General features: G+C 38.0%; 1 protein-coding gene across 1 annotated transcript; it reads left to right on the top strand.

Annotated features, from left to right (window-relative positions):
* On the top strand, window positions 1-18857 carry LOC140934447 (corticotropin-releasing factor receptor 1-like). Its single transcript, XM_073384071.1, has 12 exons — window positions 1-36; window positions 146-220; window positions 448-590; window positions 1604-1718; window positions 2996-3146; window positions 3456-3582; window positions 5218-5275; window positions 6958-7046; window positions 7573-7693; window positions 8741-8782; window positions 9936-10074; window positions 18451-18857. The coding sequence occupies exons 1-12, from the start codon at window positions 1-3 to the stop codon at window positions 18855-18857; spliced, it is 1503 nt and encodes a 500-aa protein (XP_073240172.1).
* The last annotated feature ends 250 nt before the right edge of the window (window positions 18858-19107 follow it).

Raw genomic sequence — 19107 nt, 5'->3', positions numbered from 1 at the left:
ATGAGGAACAAAGGTGAAATCTTTAAAGAATTACAAGTATCAGCGCGTTCTAGTTTAAAGTAGGAATGTAAAAAATTAATTTCTTCTCTATTACCACGAACATAACGGATTGTTAACGGCTAATTTGTTGTACTTCCTTTTGTAGACAAATGAACTAACTAACGATCAAATACGAGAATTACTGAACGACAACAACTGCACCAGGCTGATGTTTGATGAGGTACTTACGCTATTAAGAATTGTGCTTTCACTGGCCCAAATTTATTTTGAAAAATGATAAAATTAAAGATGCGGTTGTTAGGTTAAAGAAGTAGCTAGTAACTGTAAAGGATTGACAATGACAGCAATCTCGACAATTTTTCTAAAAGTCAAACTTGAGTATAACTAAAAGTAATAACCACATCTTCATCATTTTAGCAAATTATTTCCCTTTTTTATTTTTTTTAGGAGAAGGCAATTTTCCTGTATCATGCGAACGTTTCAAAGGAATATCAGAAGCATGAAAATATTCAGGACACCATGGAGAAAATTTTGATCTGTATTTCAATAGCAGCTGTTATTCTTGCACTTACACTTTTTTCAGCCTTAAGGTGAGAAATACTGCCCCTCTTCTGCGTCCTTGATTACAGCAGATCAACCTTCAAAGTATGGTAAGGCGAGCTGCTTACGATTAGTGTACATCTCACTGCAGCTGATGAAAGTGGAGTCGCCATAATAGTTATAAAAAAAGGTTATGGTCTTAATGATGTAAAACGATTGGATCTTGTATTCACTGGTACCCATATCTCACTCACGTCTCCGTTCCAAGAGTGGTGGGGTATGGGATAACCGTAACGCTGCTTTAAAAAGGCTTTAACAAAATTGGAATAGATTTACGTGGGAGTAATCAATTTAAGAATCTGAATAGTTATCTTAAGATAGCAGTATTTTTTCAATTGGGCTGGAAAGCTCTCAAAACTCTAAAATCTATATCATGTGATAAGTATGTGTAATCAAATGGTGACGAGTGAAATTAGGGAATAATTTCACGCGCGTTTTAAGGATTTGGACAAAACGCAAGTGAAATTATTTCCTAATTTCACGAGTATATAATTTGATTACCTATTAATATCATGGGTGATGAATTACGTTAGCAATCTTGGATTTTTGACATGTTTATCCTGGATCATATCGATCGAGAACTCCACTCTCTCAAATGTTTAGACCTTAAATTTGGCTTGTAAAGTTCAGAATTTTACAGACTTTTTCGGCAAAATACCTGTTAGAGTCCTTCTTGATGTTCATTTGTGTGTTCAGGTTTTCTAAAGCGTCTTTTTGTGCTCTAACATCTTCATTCACGGCATTTTAAAACTTCGTCGCCATCTTGACACTGACACGTACGGAAGGTTGCCATGGCAATTTTGTAATTTCACATGTGAAATTACAAATTATCGCTGAAATTTCGCGTCAAAATTAAGGAGTAACTCGTCACCTATGATATCAATACTGGAACAAATTTTGACCTTACAAAATTAACTGAAAAAGATTAATATCCTTCTACCACCCTACAATTTCTTCTTCTAAATCCGGAAGCTTTCATTAGTTATATTTATTTATTTCACAGATTGAAAAAATCTGAGCGCATATTTATACACAAGAGTCTTCTCGTGTCGCTGGGTGTTGGAAATCTGGTTTATGTTTTGGACATTTCGTTTTTTACAACGAGAGAGGAAAATGTGGTAAGTAAAAGATTTTATTATCCCCTTTACTTCGAGCGATTTTCAAAGTTATTCAGCATTTTTTGGTCAGATTTGGTACTTTTAATGCTCAAAAGTGGATTTTCCTTGAAAACTTGGCACATGAACTTCTATTAACCCATTTGCTCTTGGTAATTTTACTTTTTCTTGTTCCATTCTGACTATAAAGAGCCAAAACTGCCCAAAACATCGTTTACTGGTCGAGCAGTTCTCTGCCGTCTGTTCCAGATGGAAAACATTAGCTTCCGAACTTCGGACATGCGCGGAAATAGAAATTTCGACTTTAACCTTTCGCTTCCCCTCCCTCCCCTTTTCCCCCTCTCTTTTCATGCCCCCCTCTTTTATTTTGCTGGGGATTTACTAGGCTTCAATTCTGCCGCAACAGCTTTTCGGAAGGCTTTTAGGATTTTAGGATAAGATGGAACGAAATGCAGGTGGGTAGTGGGACAAGATTTTTATCGCAATTTTCGGGTCAACGTTATACATTGTGTTTTCTCTTTTGTCCGGCCTCCTTGACTGAATCGTGTTCATTCTCGTATGGTTTGTAAGATCTCTTTCCCTTGCACAAGTTAGATGACAAATTTTCCCTTGACCGTTAAAACTGATGACGTCACAAGGACTACAAGGGACGTGGATCCGCAAGAGTCGTTGTGGTTACTGCCGGTTTAGGAACAAATGGGTTAAGCCAAAATTAAGTTAGTTACTCTGGCCAATGAAAATGAAGAATAAGACATCTGAAGAGCCCGTCATCGAGCGCCAAGAACGGGAAGACACACGTATAGCAGGTGATGATCATAGTGGGTTTTGCTTTTACTCTTTGATACATGTCACGCTCAGAAAAAGGAGCGGTTACTCTGCCCATCAAATCGTTTTGAAATGTAAAACCAAAGCAAGTAAATAGTTGCGCCAAGTTGCAAAATAGTTTCGACATTTAATCGAAGGCTGGTCAAATTAATAAGTAAGAGGTTTACTTACCACCTGTCGTTTTAGAACGTTCCCTATTGCTGAATTTGTTTGTTCTAAGTGAAGTGACTCCTCAGACTCCTTCCTACCATGTTTCTTCCTTTGTTGCAATGTCAAGAGACAGATTCTGCCCACTTTTCTCAATATCATTTCCTTTAATATTAGTTGTGAGAATACATCGATCACGGTAGTTCCTCTTGATTAACGGTCCCCTTAATTATCATGACTTGTTTTGTTTGATCATGGCTCATTACTCAGAGGGGAAAGATAAGAATGTCTTACTTTTCTTTCTCTAGGCTTTTTGTTCAGCATTGGCGGTCATACAACATTATTTTCACACTGCACTATTTACTTGGATGTTGGTGGAAGGAGTAAACCTTTATATTAAATTGGTCAAAGTTTACTCTCTTAAAGAACATTACGCAGGATATGCAGGAATGGGATGGGGTAAATACGCCATGGAACTTGAAATATTTCAACTAAAGAGATAACATTTCGATTCAAAAGGTTTTAGAGTAGCCAAACAAAAATGACACTCGTTTTAGCCATATAGAATGAAGCAGAATGTTCGTTCGTCATATCCAGGCTTACTGTACCCTGTTCTGGAGGTTTATTGAGCGTGCATTGGTAAGGCAGTAAAGGTTAATGTATAAGTAGGGCATGGTGGCTATTTCAAATTCTTGTTTAAAATATCTTACTTTTTAAAGGAGTGTTATTGCTTTGTAACAAATATTGTCACTGTTATCATTTCTTCAGGAATCCCGGCTGTGATTGTTGGGTTAGTAGCAGCGATCAGACCCGTCTCATTTGACATGAGTAAGCCTTTGACTGTTGACGTCACTTGTGGATCATTACATCTGACCGTAAGGGCTGAGCGAAACAGGTGCGGCTATAATTTGAATACAGTAACGTCGCCGATGTTGTGTATAGGAAAATCGCGAAAATTACTACTCAGACGAATACTTTCTTTACCATTATTTTCACTGCTAAGCTCGACCTTCGAAATCATGAACTGTTTGGAAATATACGTCCGTCGATCAAAGTTTGCAAACAGCGCCGGCACCTTATATGGAACAAGACTGCCAGAAACGCGACTCCGAATTTACGCGTACATTTACGGCGAAGATTTCGGCTAATCCGTACGGTAAGTTATTGATTTGTCGTTTGCGAATTCCAACCGCCGACTGCAACTACATCGAAACTGGAAATGAACGTAAAGGAGTATGGTAAAAGAATTTGTTTGGAAGCTACCTTGTGTTAAATAAACACAAGCCGTTTGTGCAAGGAGAAGAGTCGTGCTTTGAGGGAGACAAACTAAACTTTAACAACGTTAAGTGTTACTTAGGCCTAGAGCAAAAGTCGAATCTTAGACGAATTTAATTCGTCGAACCTATTAATTTTGAAATAGGCGCATGAATGGTGCGACGTTTGCCACAATTAAGTTCGACTCAAATTAATTGGTTCGACTCCAGCATAAGTTCGACTTGCCAAGTCGGATAATGCTACAGTGGTTCGGCGTTTCAGCAAACGCCTTTCTAAACACGCGCTGAACTCAATTCATAAATGATGCAAATTACAAAGTAATTGATTCAAATATGATGGACTGTGCAAACGTCACAAAAATACCGACTCCCCCATCTGCCAAACGCTATCTTCCCCTGACCAGCCTGCGCTGTACAAAAACAATTTCGTGACCGGGAATGGCGAGTTATCGAACGTCATTGCTGACATCGCACAGCGTGATGGAAATGTGTTTTTCGTGCTTCATGAACACTAAATATAAATGCCTGAGATGCAAATTGCCTATTTGCAATAAATGCTCAGTGCTTGAAGAAAACGAGGACGTTGAGGGATGGAAAGCCAGTAAAAAAAGAAAGGCTGGACGAGCGCTGTATTTCGGCATTTCGCTAACACACTCGCGCATCGAGTGAATAGCACAGGGACACGTGCTTATTACCCTGTTTTATGAAGTGCAACATGTGAAATGGGATCGACGCAGGTTCGATGTTTGTTACCACGCCGGAATTAAGTCGACCCTTTGTAGAACCTATTTTTAATTTGGACGCGACTCAGATTCGTCGTTTGCCCCAGGCCTTACACTGAAAACGAAGACGAAACTCTTCCGACAGCGATAAACAACCATTATTCGCTTTAAAAGGAGGTTTGCTGATCAGGAACAGTCACCAAATTAAAGCAGAAAGTTTAAAAAATGCGATATTGGTTACGGCCACCGTTTCTAAGCAGGGGATAGAAACATGGTTATTTTAGAATAAGCCATTTTCGAGTTTCCCCGGGACTCTGTATCAAAACTAGGTCTAGTGCTTAGTCTTCGATATGGAAATGTTTTTCATTCTCATGCAAATAAAACTCACTTTCACTACAAAGGTTGTACACTTGGCCTCATTTTGAAAGTGAGGGTTTTGGAACTCGGAAGTGGCCTATTTAAAATATCAGTAACTTTACTAAAGGAAGGTTGAATGAGACATTCCAAACCACGTTATATTTTCTTGATCTTTAGATGTTGGATTAATGGGAGTCTATGGATTTACAAAGGACCTATCTTAGCCATTCTTGTGGTACGATGTTATTATCAACACATGTATTCTAATGTACCTATAATAGTGCGTAGTGTCTGAGATATTTACACTGAATTTTGGTGAGTCCATAGAACAAATGAAAGTCCAAAAACAAGTGAAAAATCCCACGACTAGGGAAGTTTCAGTTACATCTTCCGTCACCGCAAATGTCAACAAACAACCGTAAAACTCGTTTCGTAATTCAGTGTAGCTCCTTAGCAATAAAGAAGCGCTCTGTATTCCACACTTGAAAACACAACTGGTGCCGTTTGGGCCTCAGGCCCAATTCACACGTTCTGCTTCTGCCGTGTCGAAATAAATTCTTCAGTTAAGTTCGACAAAAGGACGGCAACAGTCATTTTCAGAGTCAAAGTGAGTTGTATCAAGTCAGTTGATAGTATTAAACTCTGGTTATTGACCTGATTGGTCAATTAAGTAGTGATGTTATTGGTCGTCTGTCAGTTAAGCCGTGATGTAATTGGCTGTGAAGACTCGAAATGTCATAGGTGCGTTTCGATCCGTCTATTGTTAATCAAATGGTCGGTTGTCCAGTCATTCTCTCATAGTTAGTTCTGCTTGAGTCCGTCAGTAAGTCGTTTGTACGGTGCCAGTAACTGTTGACTACGATTCAGTGGCGTTTGTTCTAGGTTAGTAAATCAGCTTTCTAAAGTGATTTGTTTACAGTAATCTGTACAATACGATGTTTCGTCTGTAAATGGTGTTCAGTGATGTGATTGTTGATATCACCATTCCTTGTCGCTCTTCTGTGTTCGTTAAGTCGCGCGCTAAGGTTTCTGCCAGTCACACCAATGTAAGTGACCTGGCAGTGGCAACATTTGATCTTGTATAATTTTCGGAAATGTATAATTTTTTTTTCATTTACCATTGACTTGACACTACCTTCACAAGGTATTTTTGTAGGAAGGGGTGGGGGGGGGGGGGGGTGGGATGGAGGGATGCGGTTTTTGGCTTGAGGGTTAGGGTTAGGTTTCTTTTTTGTCCCACCGGACAGTCCATACATCGACTCTTATAACGGCAACGGCAACGGCCAATGAAGCGTGCCCCCAACTGCCAAAATAACGTCTCGACAACGACCAGTTTTTTCAGCGACTGATGAAAAAGTCAAGAATGGTCATGAAATTTGATCCGTATGGCACGTGGATGATCATGCATCGCGGCAATTGTATTTTGATTTTGTTTCATTTATATCGCTGCAGTAAGCATAAATAGTCTACGATACTTGTAGAAAATGTTGTGAAATTTTCTCGTTTTGTCACCTTAACATATTGCTTCAAAACATAATTAAAACTTTTGGCGTATTTTATCTCTATATATCATTTATGTTTGGATTATTACCATTATGGGATACAGTAAGCATGAACTTGGCACAATAAACATGTTGTACTCCCTAAAAAAAATTGCTATTTTACACCCCTACCTCCCCATAATGGCCACCTCTCCACAACGGCCACTTTCCTCCGTCTCCAAGGTGGCCGTTTTGGAGAGGTTCGGCTGTATTAGTGTAAGGAATAGTGTAAGGTTAAAGTTAAATAGATTTTGACTTTTTTTTCTTTGTTAAGAGTAAACAGTCAGTTTTATGCTGGAGCTGCTCTTGTAGGCTTGTCTTAATTTTAGTCACTGTCGATCACTTTCATATTATATTGTATTTTTTTGCCATGTAGGTAAATGTGGTGTTGTTTTTTATTCTCATTCGTGTAATCTTTGGGAAAATAGCCTCCAAGTATGGAAATAACCGCGTGATCGCTGCCAAGTAAGGAAACATCCACTATTAACTATAGATTAAACAGACTTTGATTTCGTAACAAATCACTCAATCAATCAATTGTTCAAGCGTCTAGGATACAAATGAACTAAAGAAAACGTGAAGAATAACTAATGAACGAGTTAATGAACGAATGGATGGATAAATGGAAGGCACGGGTGGATGGACGGATGAATAGGGGGATAAATGGTGGAGAAATGAAATTTAACCTTATTTAGGATAACTGCGTAATTTTTTTTAGTTATATAACCGGCACTAAAATGGAGGGTGGTTAGGGTGGAAAATAAGGTAAGAGAGAAATAAAAAAGCAACAGATAGAAACAGAGCAATACATTAGTAATACATCATGAGCGATTGATCATATATTGAAATTTGAGTTATTTCTTGTGCGTGCATATGTTTCGTTAAATCGAATGTACAATGAAAGAACCGAAAAGGACCAGAGAATGAATACACTAACTAGTTAAGAAACGAATGACCTTTTTGTACCAATTGCTGCTTTTCGTCTTTACAGGAAAAGGTTAAGAAGCACAATCGCTCTCCTTCCATTGCTTGGTGTCACGTGGCTGGTGGGCTTTTTTATTGAGCTTCATTTTGCTGTGGGGTACCTGTTCATTTTGCTCAATTCAAATCAGGTGACTGGTATACCTGTTGATTTTCCCACTCAGTTGAAACTAGGTTAAATTAAGGGTCTGTGTCACGGCTATATTCGTTCATTTAGTTCATATTGCTAATTACACGTCCTTGTGTGCTATGGAACTTAACGTAAACGAAGACACTACTTGTCAGGGACAAATCACAATTTCTTGTCCAACAAACATACTTCCCAAGCATTACACCAAAGGTTACAAAGAACAATAACGAACTTTGAAAAACTATTAGGCTGATAAGATTTAGAAAACCCACAGTTTCAATCCGGCTTTAATCTTCTTCAAGTTTGTCAATCCTTGCCTTCTTTTTTATTTGCTGTGTGTATGCGTATGTGTATGTACATGCATATCATGAATAAATCATTGATGCCTTGTCTTAATGTTTTGCGCGATTGTTATTAATGTTTCACTCAATTTGGTGACAGTTTCGGCTGTTAGAATTTTGTTAAAATTAGTGACACAGCTCCTGTAAGTTAGATTCACATCATTTCTAATTTAATAGATGTATGGAACTGTATCGGGCCCTGATAAACATCATTTGGATCAAATCCGTTTTAAAATCGAGTGCCCAATATGAATATAATTTGAACCTATGGCTATTCAGATCGGCCTTTTTGGTCTTCTGGGAAAAAAAAGTGCTTTGAAAGCAACATTGATGCTACGACTATAGAGTGTGACATCGATCAGGAGAGCTCGGTAAATTCATTGAAAAGCCCTCCCTTCCATGCAAAAAGGTCATGCATGTAACTGTTTCGTCATTATTCTTGAATGACTGCAAATGACTCTATTTCTGACATCTACTAAGATGAAGTGATCGTATACCTCAAAAATTATGGTGGCTGATCTCTTGAAATGAATACAATCAAATTACAAATTAAGATTAGTGAGGAATTCGTATGCAAAACATATCTGTTAACGGGATTTTAAAAAGTAAGGGGAAATTTGGTATATGTTAAAACTGCGAATTTTTTTATGTTGTTACATGAGATGCAAAACTGGAGTTTAATAGCATATTCTTTTGTTCTTTAACAGGGAGTCGTATTTGCCATATTTCATTGTTTTCTTGATGACGAGGTAACGAGACATCCTCCATTCATACCTTTTGTCTTTGAAAAACTGATACTGATACTGATCACTGATACTTCGCAAGGGTGGCGAAGTGGTGAGAGCACTCGCCTCCCTCCTACCAATGTGGCCCGGGTTCGAATCCTGGCGTCGACGCCATATGTGGAGTTGAGTTTGTTGTTGGTTCTCTCCCTTGCTCCGAGAGGTTTTTTCTCCGGGTACTCCGGTTTTCCCTCCCCTTAAAAACCAATACTTCCACTTATCAGTTTTTTGTATTGACTGTTTTACACATATAAATATCACAGCGAAATTCGTTGTATCTCGTCTCGAGTATTGCAAACTTCGCAGGGATTTTCCGTCAATCATTTTAGTGAAGGCGGGGTTAATGAAAATCACAATGTAACGTGCTCGCCCAGCTTGGCTGAGAATGACACTAGCCCGCCAAGAATAGCAAAGGAAATCGCGATGGTGAGCGGAGTTTTTGTCGAATGAAGGACATAGACGTTGCGTTATTCTTGCAAGTGACAACAATAAGAAAGATCAGAAGTAACTGCTTAGCAAACTTAACTAGTCGATTATTGCCCGAAACAGGACAATCACAAAGCAACGAACCTTGAAACGCCAAATAAAAAGAACGGATCGAAATCCACCAATCATGAATCACAAACCATGACCTTTTGAACTCGTGCGGGTAAACATGTGTTTCCTAAAAGGTCCGCCAAAATGATTGACGGAACATGAAAACCCAAAATTCCTTCGAAGTTTGCAAGACGCATAGCGCGATACAACGAATTTCGCTATAAATGTTACGAATTGATACAGAAGTATCTAGTTGGTCAGTTGATTAGCTGATTAGTTTTCTAAAATGAGTTTTCACAATATATGTGAGGATCCGAGCATCTGAGATTAATCAAAGTGCCAACGTTTTCAAAGGAAGACGGTAATGTATGACGCTAAACTCAAAGTGGTAAGCTTACAGCTTTTTAAAGAATCGGATTAATTGTTTGGTTTGGCTTAGTGAGAACACAATTAGTCTTGATTTTATATATTTCATCCATCTTGTTTAATTTTGCAAGGAACGTTTTTCTAGCTCTAAAAAAATCATGCCGTATCAAATTAAATAGCCATCCAAAAACATTAAAACTCACCTTAAATCAACTAGGTTCAAGATGCCATGCGCAAATGTTGTTCCCGCTTCAGGGGACATACGAACTTCAGGAATGGTGATACGCCTGCACCCAACGCACACACGGCACCAGTCGTAGAAAGAAACTCCCGAGTTAACATGTCGCAGCATCCAGGTATGTTACATTCAAGGATTGTCATCACCATGGGTACAATAAGATGTAGAGCAAGGTTTTGTTCTTACTTCTAACCAAGAAACTGCTAAGACGGGTTACGCAGCATCTAAACGACAACAAGCATGATTAAGTCCTTGGAAATAGCCAAGAATGAATACAGTTTCCTCTGCATTGAGCTGATTCACCGATTGATGGCATAGAGGGAACGCTACCTAAATAATAATAATAATAATAATAATAATAATAATAATAATAATAATAATAATAATAATAATAATAACAATAAAAAGTTGTAACTTTTCGGTACAACAAAAAATATAAATAACCAACAAAGGTTTTTCGAGGAAGATGTGAGATATATTTGTAATGCCATCAAAATGACATGATTCTCAAAATGCCAGCGTGGAAACTCTCAAGCTCCTCCTTCGAGAATGTGGACAGAACTTCAAGTAGAACTATTTTTTTCTTTAATAGCTAAATTTCTTTGATGCTTCTGCTTTTCAAATTAGTGTGGAAAGTTCGTTCACTTTCTGCCTTCTTTTTTTATCCTGCAGTGGATGGAAGTACGAGAGGAGCGGATCCAGTGACGATCAATGAAGCACAATATTATGATACCCACTTATAAATTGATCAACTATAAAAGGTGTCAAAATGCATGTCATCGGCGTTAATTCATTGAAACTCAACAACATTCCTGCGTTGTCGCGTATCAAACTGGGCCTCTGCAATGTTGCATGCGTACGCAGTGCCAGGAAGACAAGTAGTATGTGTTGTTTACAGCTACTTCAGAAACTCAAATACAATTTAACCTCTCTTCACAGACAAATCTGTATTGCCAGGTGTGTACTTTTGGTGTCTGTGGCTAAGAGGTTCGACTATGCATACATTGGCAAGAATGTCAAAAGCCGAATAGTGATAGCAAATAGTAGAATAATAGAATACTGATAGTGATGCCAAAGCTGCAGTAAAAAGGAAAGGGAGAGACAAACAAAGTAGCCAGACTAATAACTACTGAAAAGGGCAACAAACGTAGGCCACTAATTCACTATCATTAAAAAAAACTCGACTCTCTATTTATTAAAACAATGAAAACAGGGATACTAAAAACCGATTGACTTAATCAAAGCCGTCAAGGTAATTTGTCTCTGAGTTGTCCGTCCTTTGGAAGCACGGTAGGCCTAGATACAAATATCCGGGTATTTTTTAAGACATTTAGAAAACCTCATGATATTAAGGAAAAAATTGTGATATTCAGCATTTTGTTACAAAAAAAGTATTGAATCATGTTTTTTCTACGAAGCTACTTCGATGATAATTAGGGCATGGGCATTTCAGTGACAGAAATTCAAACAAATCTCCACATATGGGCCTGTTGTAATCGGATTCAGCATTATTCTCCGTTTGTAATGTATGCAATGTGGCTAATGTTCAACAAAATGGCTGATGACGTACCCTCTGAGCCTCGTACTAACCAGACAGTAGTGTCCCTTTAGAACCGCTTTAGACCTTCAGCACCTCTGAAAGGTCTTTCACGAACTCTGCCTGTATTTAAGTGCAGCGGCGTAGTTTTCTAGGAGGCTGCGGGGTACTGAAATAAGGCTGACTTTATGTAAAATTGTTTAGAGTTTTGTTTTATGCTGTACAAAAACATAATTACCTGAAATTTGCTGAAATTTGTGTTACCATATTAGATTACAGGCTATTTTTTGTGCTTTTCGGAATGTTTATGAAATAAAGCCAGAAGTTTTTGAGATATCTAAAACTTTTGGGAGAAATTTAGAAAAAAATTTCGAGATATTTCGAAAAAATCAGGTATTTCTGGAAACATATTTTGGCGATTTTTCGTGATATTTGTATCTAGGCCTAATCAGCACGGTTTGCTGCAAACTCGGTCGATGAAGAAGGCGCTAATTAATGTCCATTATAATAAAAGTTTCTAAAATTGGTATTTCCACGAACTAGTTAAAATGAACTTGAAACATAGAAAGCAATTGAATCATTTACTCACCGAAAACTGAAAAAAAAAAAAGTGAATACCCAGGTCGTGTACGAGATTCGATTATTATTTAAGCAATAGAAAACGTTTTCCGTGTTTGCATAGCCTGATATAAACACGAGAGGGGTTGGGAGAATTCGAGACAGTTATGCAAACCCGAGACGAAGTCGAGGGTTTGCATAACTGTCGAGAATTCTCCCAACGCCTGGAGTGTTTATATCAGGCTATGCAAACACAGGAAAAAAGTTTTCTATTGCTTTTATCAAATAACTTTCCCGAGAAAAAAACGCAAAACTCTTTGTATGGCACTGATTAAAAGAGAAATTCTTACCAGTCGCAAAATCTTGTCCACGAAGTCTTGGACGCGTAATCAGTTCTTGTTTTGCAAAAAGATGCTTTGCAAAATACGGATTTTTCTCGCTTTAAACGGTCAGCTTAAGCGAAGAAAAATGTACATACCTTCTTTGCAACGATTTTCCAAGTTTCAGCCGACGAAGAAATGGGTAAATATAGTAAACTTTTTGAGTTTTGAACTCGAAAACGTTTTCAAATTTGTGCTTGCGTGATTACAGCGCGAAAAACCAAACAACTTGACGCCACAACCATGTTTACATACTCTCATGCAAACACTCCTCTCGGCCAATCAGAGCGCGCGTACTATCTTAGTTATTTTATAAATATGTACTGAGATTGACTATAACATGATTTGGCAAATAAATATCATCTGTTGAAAACTACTGTCAATTTGATTGGTCGGACGATTTTTCTCACTGGTGAAAATTATCGTGTGTCCAATCACTAGTAAAAAAAATCGTATCGTTTTTCCCGCCTTTCCCTGTCTGCTCTCACTGAAAAAAACAGTAAAGTGATGGCGTCGTCTTCGGCCACTTCAAGTCTCGCAGATATAGTTTGAGTGGAGGTATTCATCGAAGGACAAGAAAGAAAACTGAGCAGAATATTGCTCTGCTGAAGGAATTTCTGACGCTAAAAGGCGAGTCAAGAGCTGTAGAAGAAATTGCCCAAGACGAACTCAATTCATTCATTATAACAGTGAGAAAGAAAGACGACAACGAAGATTATGAGGGTCCTCAGCGACTTTAATTGACAATATCTTCACAAATAACCTGACGAATAATATTTCGAGTGGCAATATCGTCACTGACACAACCGATCATTTTTCGCAAGTCTGTATTGTCAACGTAAACAAGCAAAAATTACCACATACAAAAAAGACTAAATTTAGGGATTATTCCAGCTTTAATGCTAATGAATTCATGAATGACCTAAGTGCAATTAATTGGGAAGAGGTTTCTGGTAATTGCGACGTAAACAAGTCGTTCTCTCACCTTTATAAAACCATAAATCATGTAGTTAATAAACATGCACCGCTCAGGGATGCTTCAGTGAGAAAACTAAAAATGCTAACTAAACCTTGGCTAACTGCTGGACTAAGGAAATCTATAAAGGTGAAGAATAAATTGTTTTTTGAATCAAACTGGCCGAAATATAAAATATATAGCAATAAGTTAACAACCCTTATTCGACTGAGTAAACAACGTCACTATCAAAGGTTTTTCGACTCTAACATAAAAAATACACGATCGACATGGAAAGGTATTAACGAAATATTAGGAGATGCGAAGAAAAGGAAAAAATCAAAAAGAATTAACTTCATTCGTTCTAACGAGCATAGCGTTTTATCAGATGATCCTAAAACGATTGTTATCAATTTATAATCGTTTATTTGAGAAAATTTTATATCGTAGACTGATAAAGTTTATAGACAAGAATGATATTCTTTATGATTTACAATATGGCTTTCGCAATAAACATAGTACCCAGCACGCGATTCTTGATATTGTGAACACCATACATTCTAATATGGACAATAGAAAGTACTCATGTGGAATTTTTATAGATCTTAAGAAAGCATTTGATACTGTTAACCATGAGATTCTTTTGACAAAACTTGAACACTATGGAATAAGAGGAGTTATAAATTCTTGGTTTAGATCATATCTTTCAGATCGCCGACAGTCTATTGAAATAGGCAAATGCATATCTGAAACTGAAACGATCGTATGTGGAGTGCCTCAAGGCTCTGTACTTGGACCCTTGTTATTTTTGTTATATATTAATGACATCCATAAATCTTCCAAGGAATTTACTTTTTATCTTTTCGCAGACGATACAAGTCTAACCTATGCAAATGACAACTTACGTACTCTTGAACCAACTGTCAATAATGAACTTGAGAAAGTAAGTGAATGGCTTAATGCTAACAAACTAACGCTCAACGTCAAAAAGTCTAATTATGTCATTTTTCGTCCGCACCAAAAAAGAATGCCTTTCATTCCTCAAATTAAGATTTTTAATCCAACTTTAAATACTAGAGAAACTCTAGAGATGAAGGACTTTGTTAAATATTGGGTATAATGATTGATTCTGAACTATCATGGAAGCATCATATTGACTTTATCTGTCACAAAATTAGTAGATCGGTTGGAATAATTGCTAAAATGAGGCATTACATTCCACGGCGTCTTCTTTTGAATTTATATCATGCACTTATTTCTCCTTATTTAAATTATGGTATCTGTACATGGGGCAACTGTCCACAGACCTACCTCAATAAGATACTTGTTCTGCAAAAACGTGCTCTGCGTTTGATTTATTTTTCTAAACCCAGAGACCACGCAATTCCTTTTTTTATTGAATCAAACTGCCTTCCTTTGCAGTCTTTGTTCTTTCAACAGTTAAGCTATTTAATGTATGACGTTCATGTTAAGACAGCTCCTAAAAGTCTTCTCGATAAGTTTGCGAAAATCAATACAGAACATCATTATAATACGCGATTATCTGCAAAAGAATGCTTCTCTGTCAAATTCTCTAGAACTGAAAAAATGAAAAAATCTTTTACTAGAATCGGTGTGTCTATTTGGAATTCTATTCCACTTTCTGTTAAGACTCTCAACGTTTCTAATTTTCGTAAAAAAATTAAATCACTACTCCTTAATGTTCTACGTAATAAAGATAATTATTTGAATGTTAATTTTTTAATAGAATACTTTGTGAAGTTAACCTGATATGTTGTATATACCTCCAGTTGTAATTTTAGTCTTTTTCAAATAACAAAATCCCTTGTACTTGAATTTATATGTAAGGTGTTTCTTTCTGTATGTTTTTGTATTTCTTCTTTTCTTTTTTCTTATGTAATTTAATAACGCCTTTAGTTAAAGTCTTGTCCTGCCTAGATTAGCATTGTAGCTATTTGCAGGACATGAAGTATTGTAAACTTTATATTTCTTTAAATAAATACATTGTTGTTGTTGTTGTTTTGTTGTTGTTGTTTTTGAGCCCAATTCATTGCGTGGTATGTTGGCCAGCTTTGAAAGGTATTTGAAGGGAAAAAAATTACGGTTACAGCGTTATAAAAGACATCGAGTTTGAAAAAGCAAGAATGGCCTTAAAGTAAAAAAAAAAAAAAAGACCTGGAGAAGAAGGGCAAAGGCGGAAAACCCTATTTCTTCAGTTCCTCTCATAGAATACGACATCAAACTACTTCACGACAAGGAGTTATTAGGAAAGTCAACTCCTGATGCTTTACTCATAAACTTCGATTCACTAACACAGTCCATTTCGGGCTTCGTGGTTGTAAGGAACATCGCGGTATGTATAGGGGGGACGTGAAGCTTTGACAAGCTAAAAATGGCGAGGAATTTTTAGAGTATTCTGAAAGACAAACAAAAACGCGGACTGTAGAAAGTCCCAGAGACATCAGGCAAATTAAACAGAAAATGTTTGCGGTTCCAGAAAGCGAGAGAGATCTGATCGCTGTATACAAATTATACGCGAAGACAAGGCCGTCAGAAATGTCCCAAGACAACGCGCCTTTTTACGTGGCAGTAAACACCTGCAAAAATCACGATTATTCTAAACCATGGTTCAAAAAGTCAGCAGTTGGCTTGAATAAACTTAATTCTCTTCTGAAGACTATGGCCGAAAAAACTGACTTGAGCCAAATGAAAAGAACCACAGCGGACGCAAAACAATGATTCAAACTTTAACAAACAACGGAATTCCTGCGACGGACATCATTCAACTGTCAGTGTGACAAATTATTCAATGGTCTCAAAAAAACAACAAGCTAAAATGTCACGTACTTTAAGTGATCTATCAACAGGGACAAGGGGTAAAAACAAAACGAGTTCATCTCAACATGCTGAAAATTCCGCAATAGCAGTTTTAAGTCACGGTCAGCAAAGTTAACAAGCGATGTCACTTTCCACGGTCGTGACTTTATTTAGTTGACTTGTTCATAAATAAACTTAAAACTAAATTTAATAATCTTTTTTTACAGAGTGATTTTAAAAACAAAAAGAATTCATAACTCCTTTTGAAGAAAGTGCCCCGCAAGAGCTAAAAAAATGCCTTCAAAAGTTTTATTTGTCAGCAAGAAAAAGCGACGGCCGCGGCCGTTCGGTCATTACGCGCCAAAATTGTAATCGTTGGCAACAGTATTTGAGTTAAAAGTCATCATTTTTGTGCTCAATTATCTCACTGTTTTAGTAGATACGAAAACATGTGTCGGTGGCTAGTGGTGGATATTTAACTCGCTGCTTGATAATTGTTATCTACGTCTCCGAGAAAATTTGGTAATCATGTGACCGTACACCGAGCAACCGAGCAACCGTCCGTCCGCACCGCATTGAAGCCAATGTTTAATCCCACATTTTCTAGCTAGTTTGGGAGCCCAGGAGCAACTTGATATTGCACTCATATTTCCTCATTTTGCACATCAGTGTTGTGATCAGGGTATCCGCTGACCAGTATCACCTGACCGTATCGCAGGCTCAGGTATCGACCCATCGAGATCGAGTTTTTTTGAAGTTATCCGCTGACAAGTTACTAGTTTTCAAATGATCGCAGGCTCAGGTTTATTTTTTTAAAAAAATTCATATGAAATAAATTGTGTTTATGTGACGCACTGCTAATATTTTGATTTCAAACTGACCTCGGAAGCGAAAATTCAGCCAGCTGTTACAGGCAGGGAAGCACAGTTGCTTTTGATTTTTCTCACGATGGTAACGCGTTGGTCCCGCTCTTCGTCCAGTTTTTTATGCTCTGATTGGTCAAAATTTGACAGGTTAGCTCATGTGGAAAATTTTATGCAGCATCTTGAAACTTAATTACTTTGATAGCTGAAGCTGATAGAGTTTTGTGTCAACTTGTGATGTTTTAACTGTCTTTTTCCACTGGATGTGTAGTGCGTACCATACAACGCAACGTTCAAACGCTTGGTTCGTCTGAATTACGATCAAAAACGTCCAAAATGGCAACGAACAAAGCTACGTGGTCAAATAAAGGAACACTGAGCGAAAGTGTTGACGTCACGCTCAGAAACAGCGATGACAGAACGGAACTTACCCATCACATTCTGGAAGATATGGAAGAAGAAAATTTAGAAATTCTAAAAAACGAAAAGGGAAACGAAAACTCCAAAAACTTCAATACAGATAATGAAGAATCTCAAAGGATCCGAAAATAAACGCAAAAAGGCGAAGAAGAAAAAATTCAAAAGTAGGTTGAGTTTGATCGTCCGGGTGAACGTAGTCCTGAATAGGACTGTTGTTGTTGACAGTGACTGACGTTTAGACAACCTGTGCGGTAGTCATCTTCAGAGTCAAAGTGAGTTATAACCAGAGTATAATACCATCTACTGACGTGATACAACTCACTTTGACTCTGAAGATGACTACCGCACAGATTGTCGAAACATCAGTCACTGTCAACAACAACAGTCCTATTCAGGACTACGTTCACCCGGACGATCAAACTCAACCTACTTTTGAAATGACTGCTGGGTTCAAACCTTTCACAAGAACAAATTTGTCGGCTGAAACAACGACTAACAAACACATTAATCGCGGTCTCTCGCAAACGAATCGACATCAACAAGTTAATGACCGGCCGGAGAAACTTAGATGTTGTCAAAGCTGAACTCAATCAATTGGACAGTTTATGTCAACAATTCCATGACGCCCATAATCTTTATTATGATGAATTAGCCACACGGGAAGAAAGGGAAATCGCCTCTCGGTTAATGACAAGGAAAGTGAAATTTTCGAGTACCGCAAGGAAGTTTCTAATTTGATTCTTGAGTTGGAAGCAAGAATAAGCGATAATTTAGAAAGATTATCGGATTAGCGGTCAGCTAAGTCACGCTCATCACGTTCGTCACGTTCGTCACGCTCTTTGCAGTTGGCTCGTATGAAAGAAAAAGGCCAAAGTCGCCGAATTAATGGCAGAACGCTCCTCGCTAAAAGAAAAAATCAAACTGCAAGCCGCTGAAGAACAGTTACAAATCGAACTCTAAATAGGTGAAGCCAAAGCCAGAGAACGGGCGTTCGAAGAATTGGAGCGGGAACAAAAACTGAAATTACCGGAAGTATATGAAGAAACACATGATTCTTTTCTTGCGTTACCAACACCCGCTACTGGTCGTAAACACGAACAGCCGTCGATACCTGGCAATTTTCCGATTCGCTCCACCAGTATCAAAACTGAACGCGAAGAGAGAGAATTCTCACCGCTGAACTCAGAAAAACCTGAGTCTTATTACCGTGCCTTTCCCGCCGAAACAAATAAAGAAGATGTCACATATCTAACTAATATGGAGAACAAAGTGCTAAAGGAAGTTTTTAAAATTCAGCACGAATTAATACAGGGAATGGTAGCCTCCCAGAATCGGTTAGCTACTGCAATTGCCCTCCCAGAGCCAGCCTGAAGTACAAAAGTTCAAAGGGGACCCTATGGAGTTCAAAACCTTTCTGATGGCGTTCGATGCGCGCGTTCAGTCAAGAGTAACCAACAGCGCAGACAGGCTCTACTACCCCTGTCTCCTTATCGAACCGGACGAAGGCTATAAGGAAGCTCGTCGCCTTCTTCAAAAGGAATGTGGTGATCCGTACAAAGTCTCCACAGCGTACATGAAAAGGCTAACCGAGTGGCCAATTCTCAAGTATGACGATGGGCCT

Source organism: Porites lutea, chromosome 4, assembly GCF_958299795.1.
Source record: "Porites lutea chromosome 4, jaPorLute2.1, whole genome shotgun sequence".
Lineage (NCBI taxonomy): Eukaryota > Metazoa > Cnidaria > Anthozoa > Scleractinia > Poritidae > Porites > Porites lutea.
Note: the sequence above shows the minus strand (reverse complement) of the source record. Positions and strands in the feature narration are given on the sequence as shown.

What these genes read in the sequence shown, in the direction of transcription:
- LOC140934447 (XM_073384071.1), top strand. Translation starts at nt 1, where the DNA reads ATGAGGAACAAAGGTGAAATCTTTAAAGAATTACAA. An exon ending in CCAGGCTGATGTTTGATGAG is followed by an intron (nt 221 to 447) that starts GTACTTACGCTA and finishes TATTTTTTTTAG; the next exon opens with GAGAAGGCAATTTTCCTGTA. An exon ending in TTTTGCTCAATTCAAATCAG is followed by an intron (nt 7,694 to 8,740) that starts GTGACTGGTATA and finishes GTTCTTTAACAG; the next exon opens with GGAGTCGTATTTGCCATATT.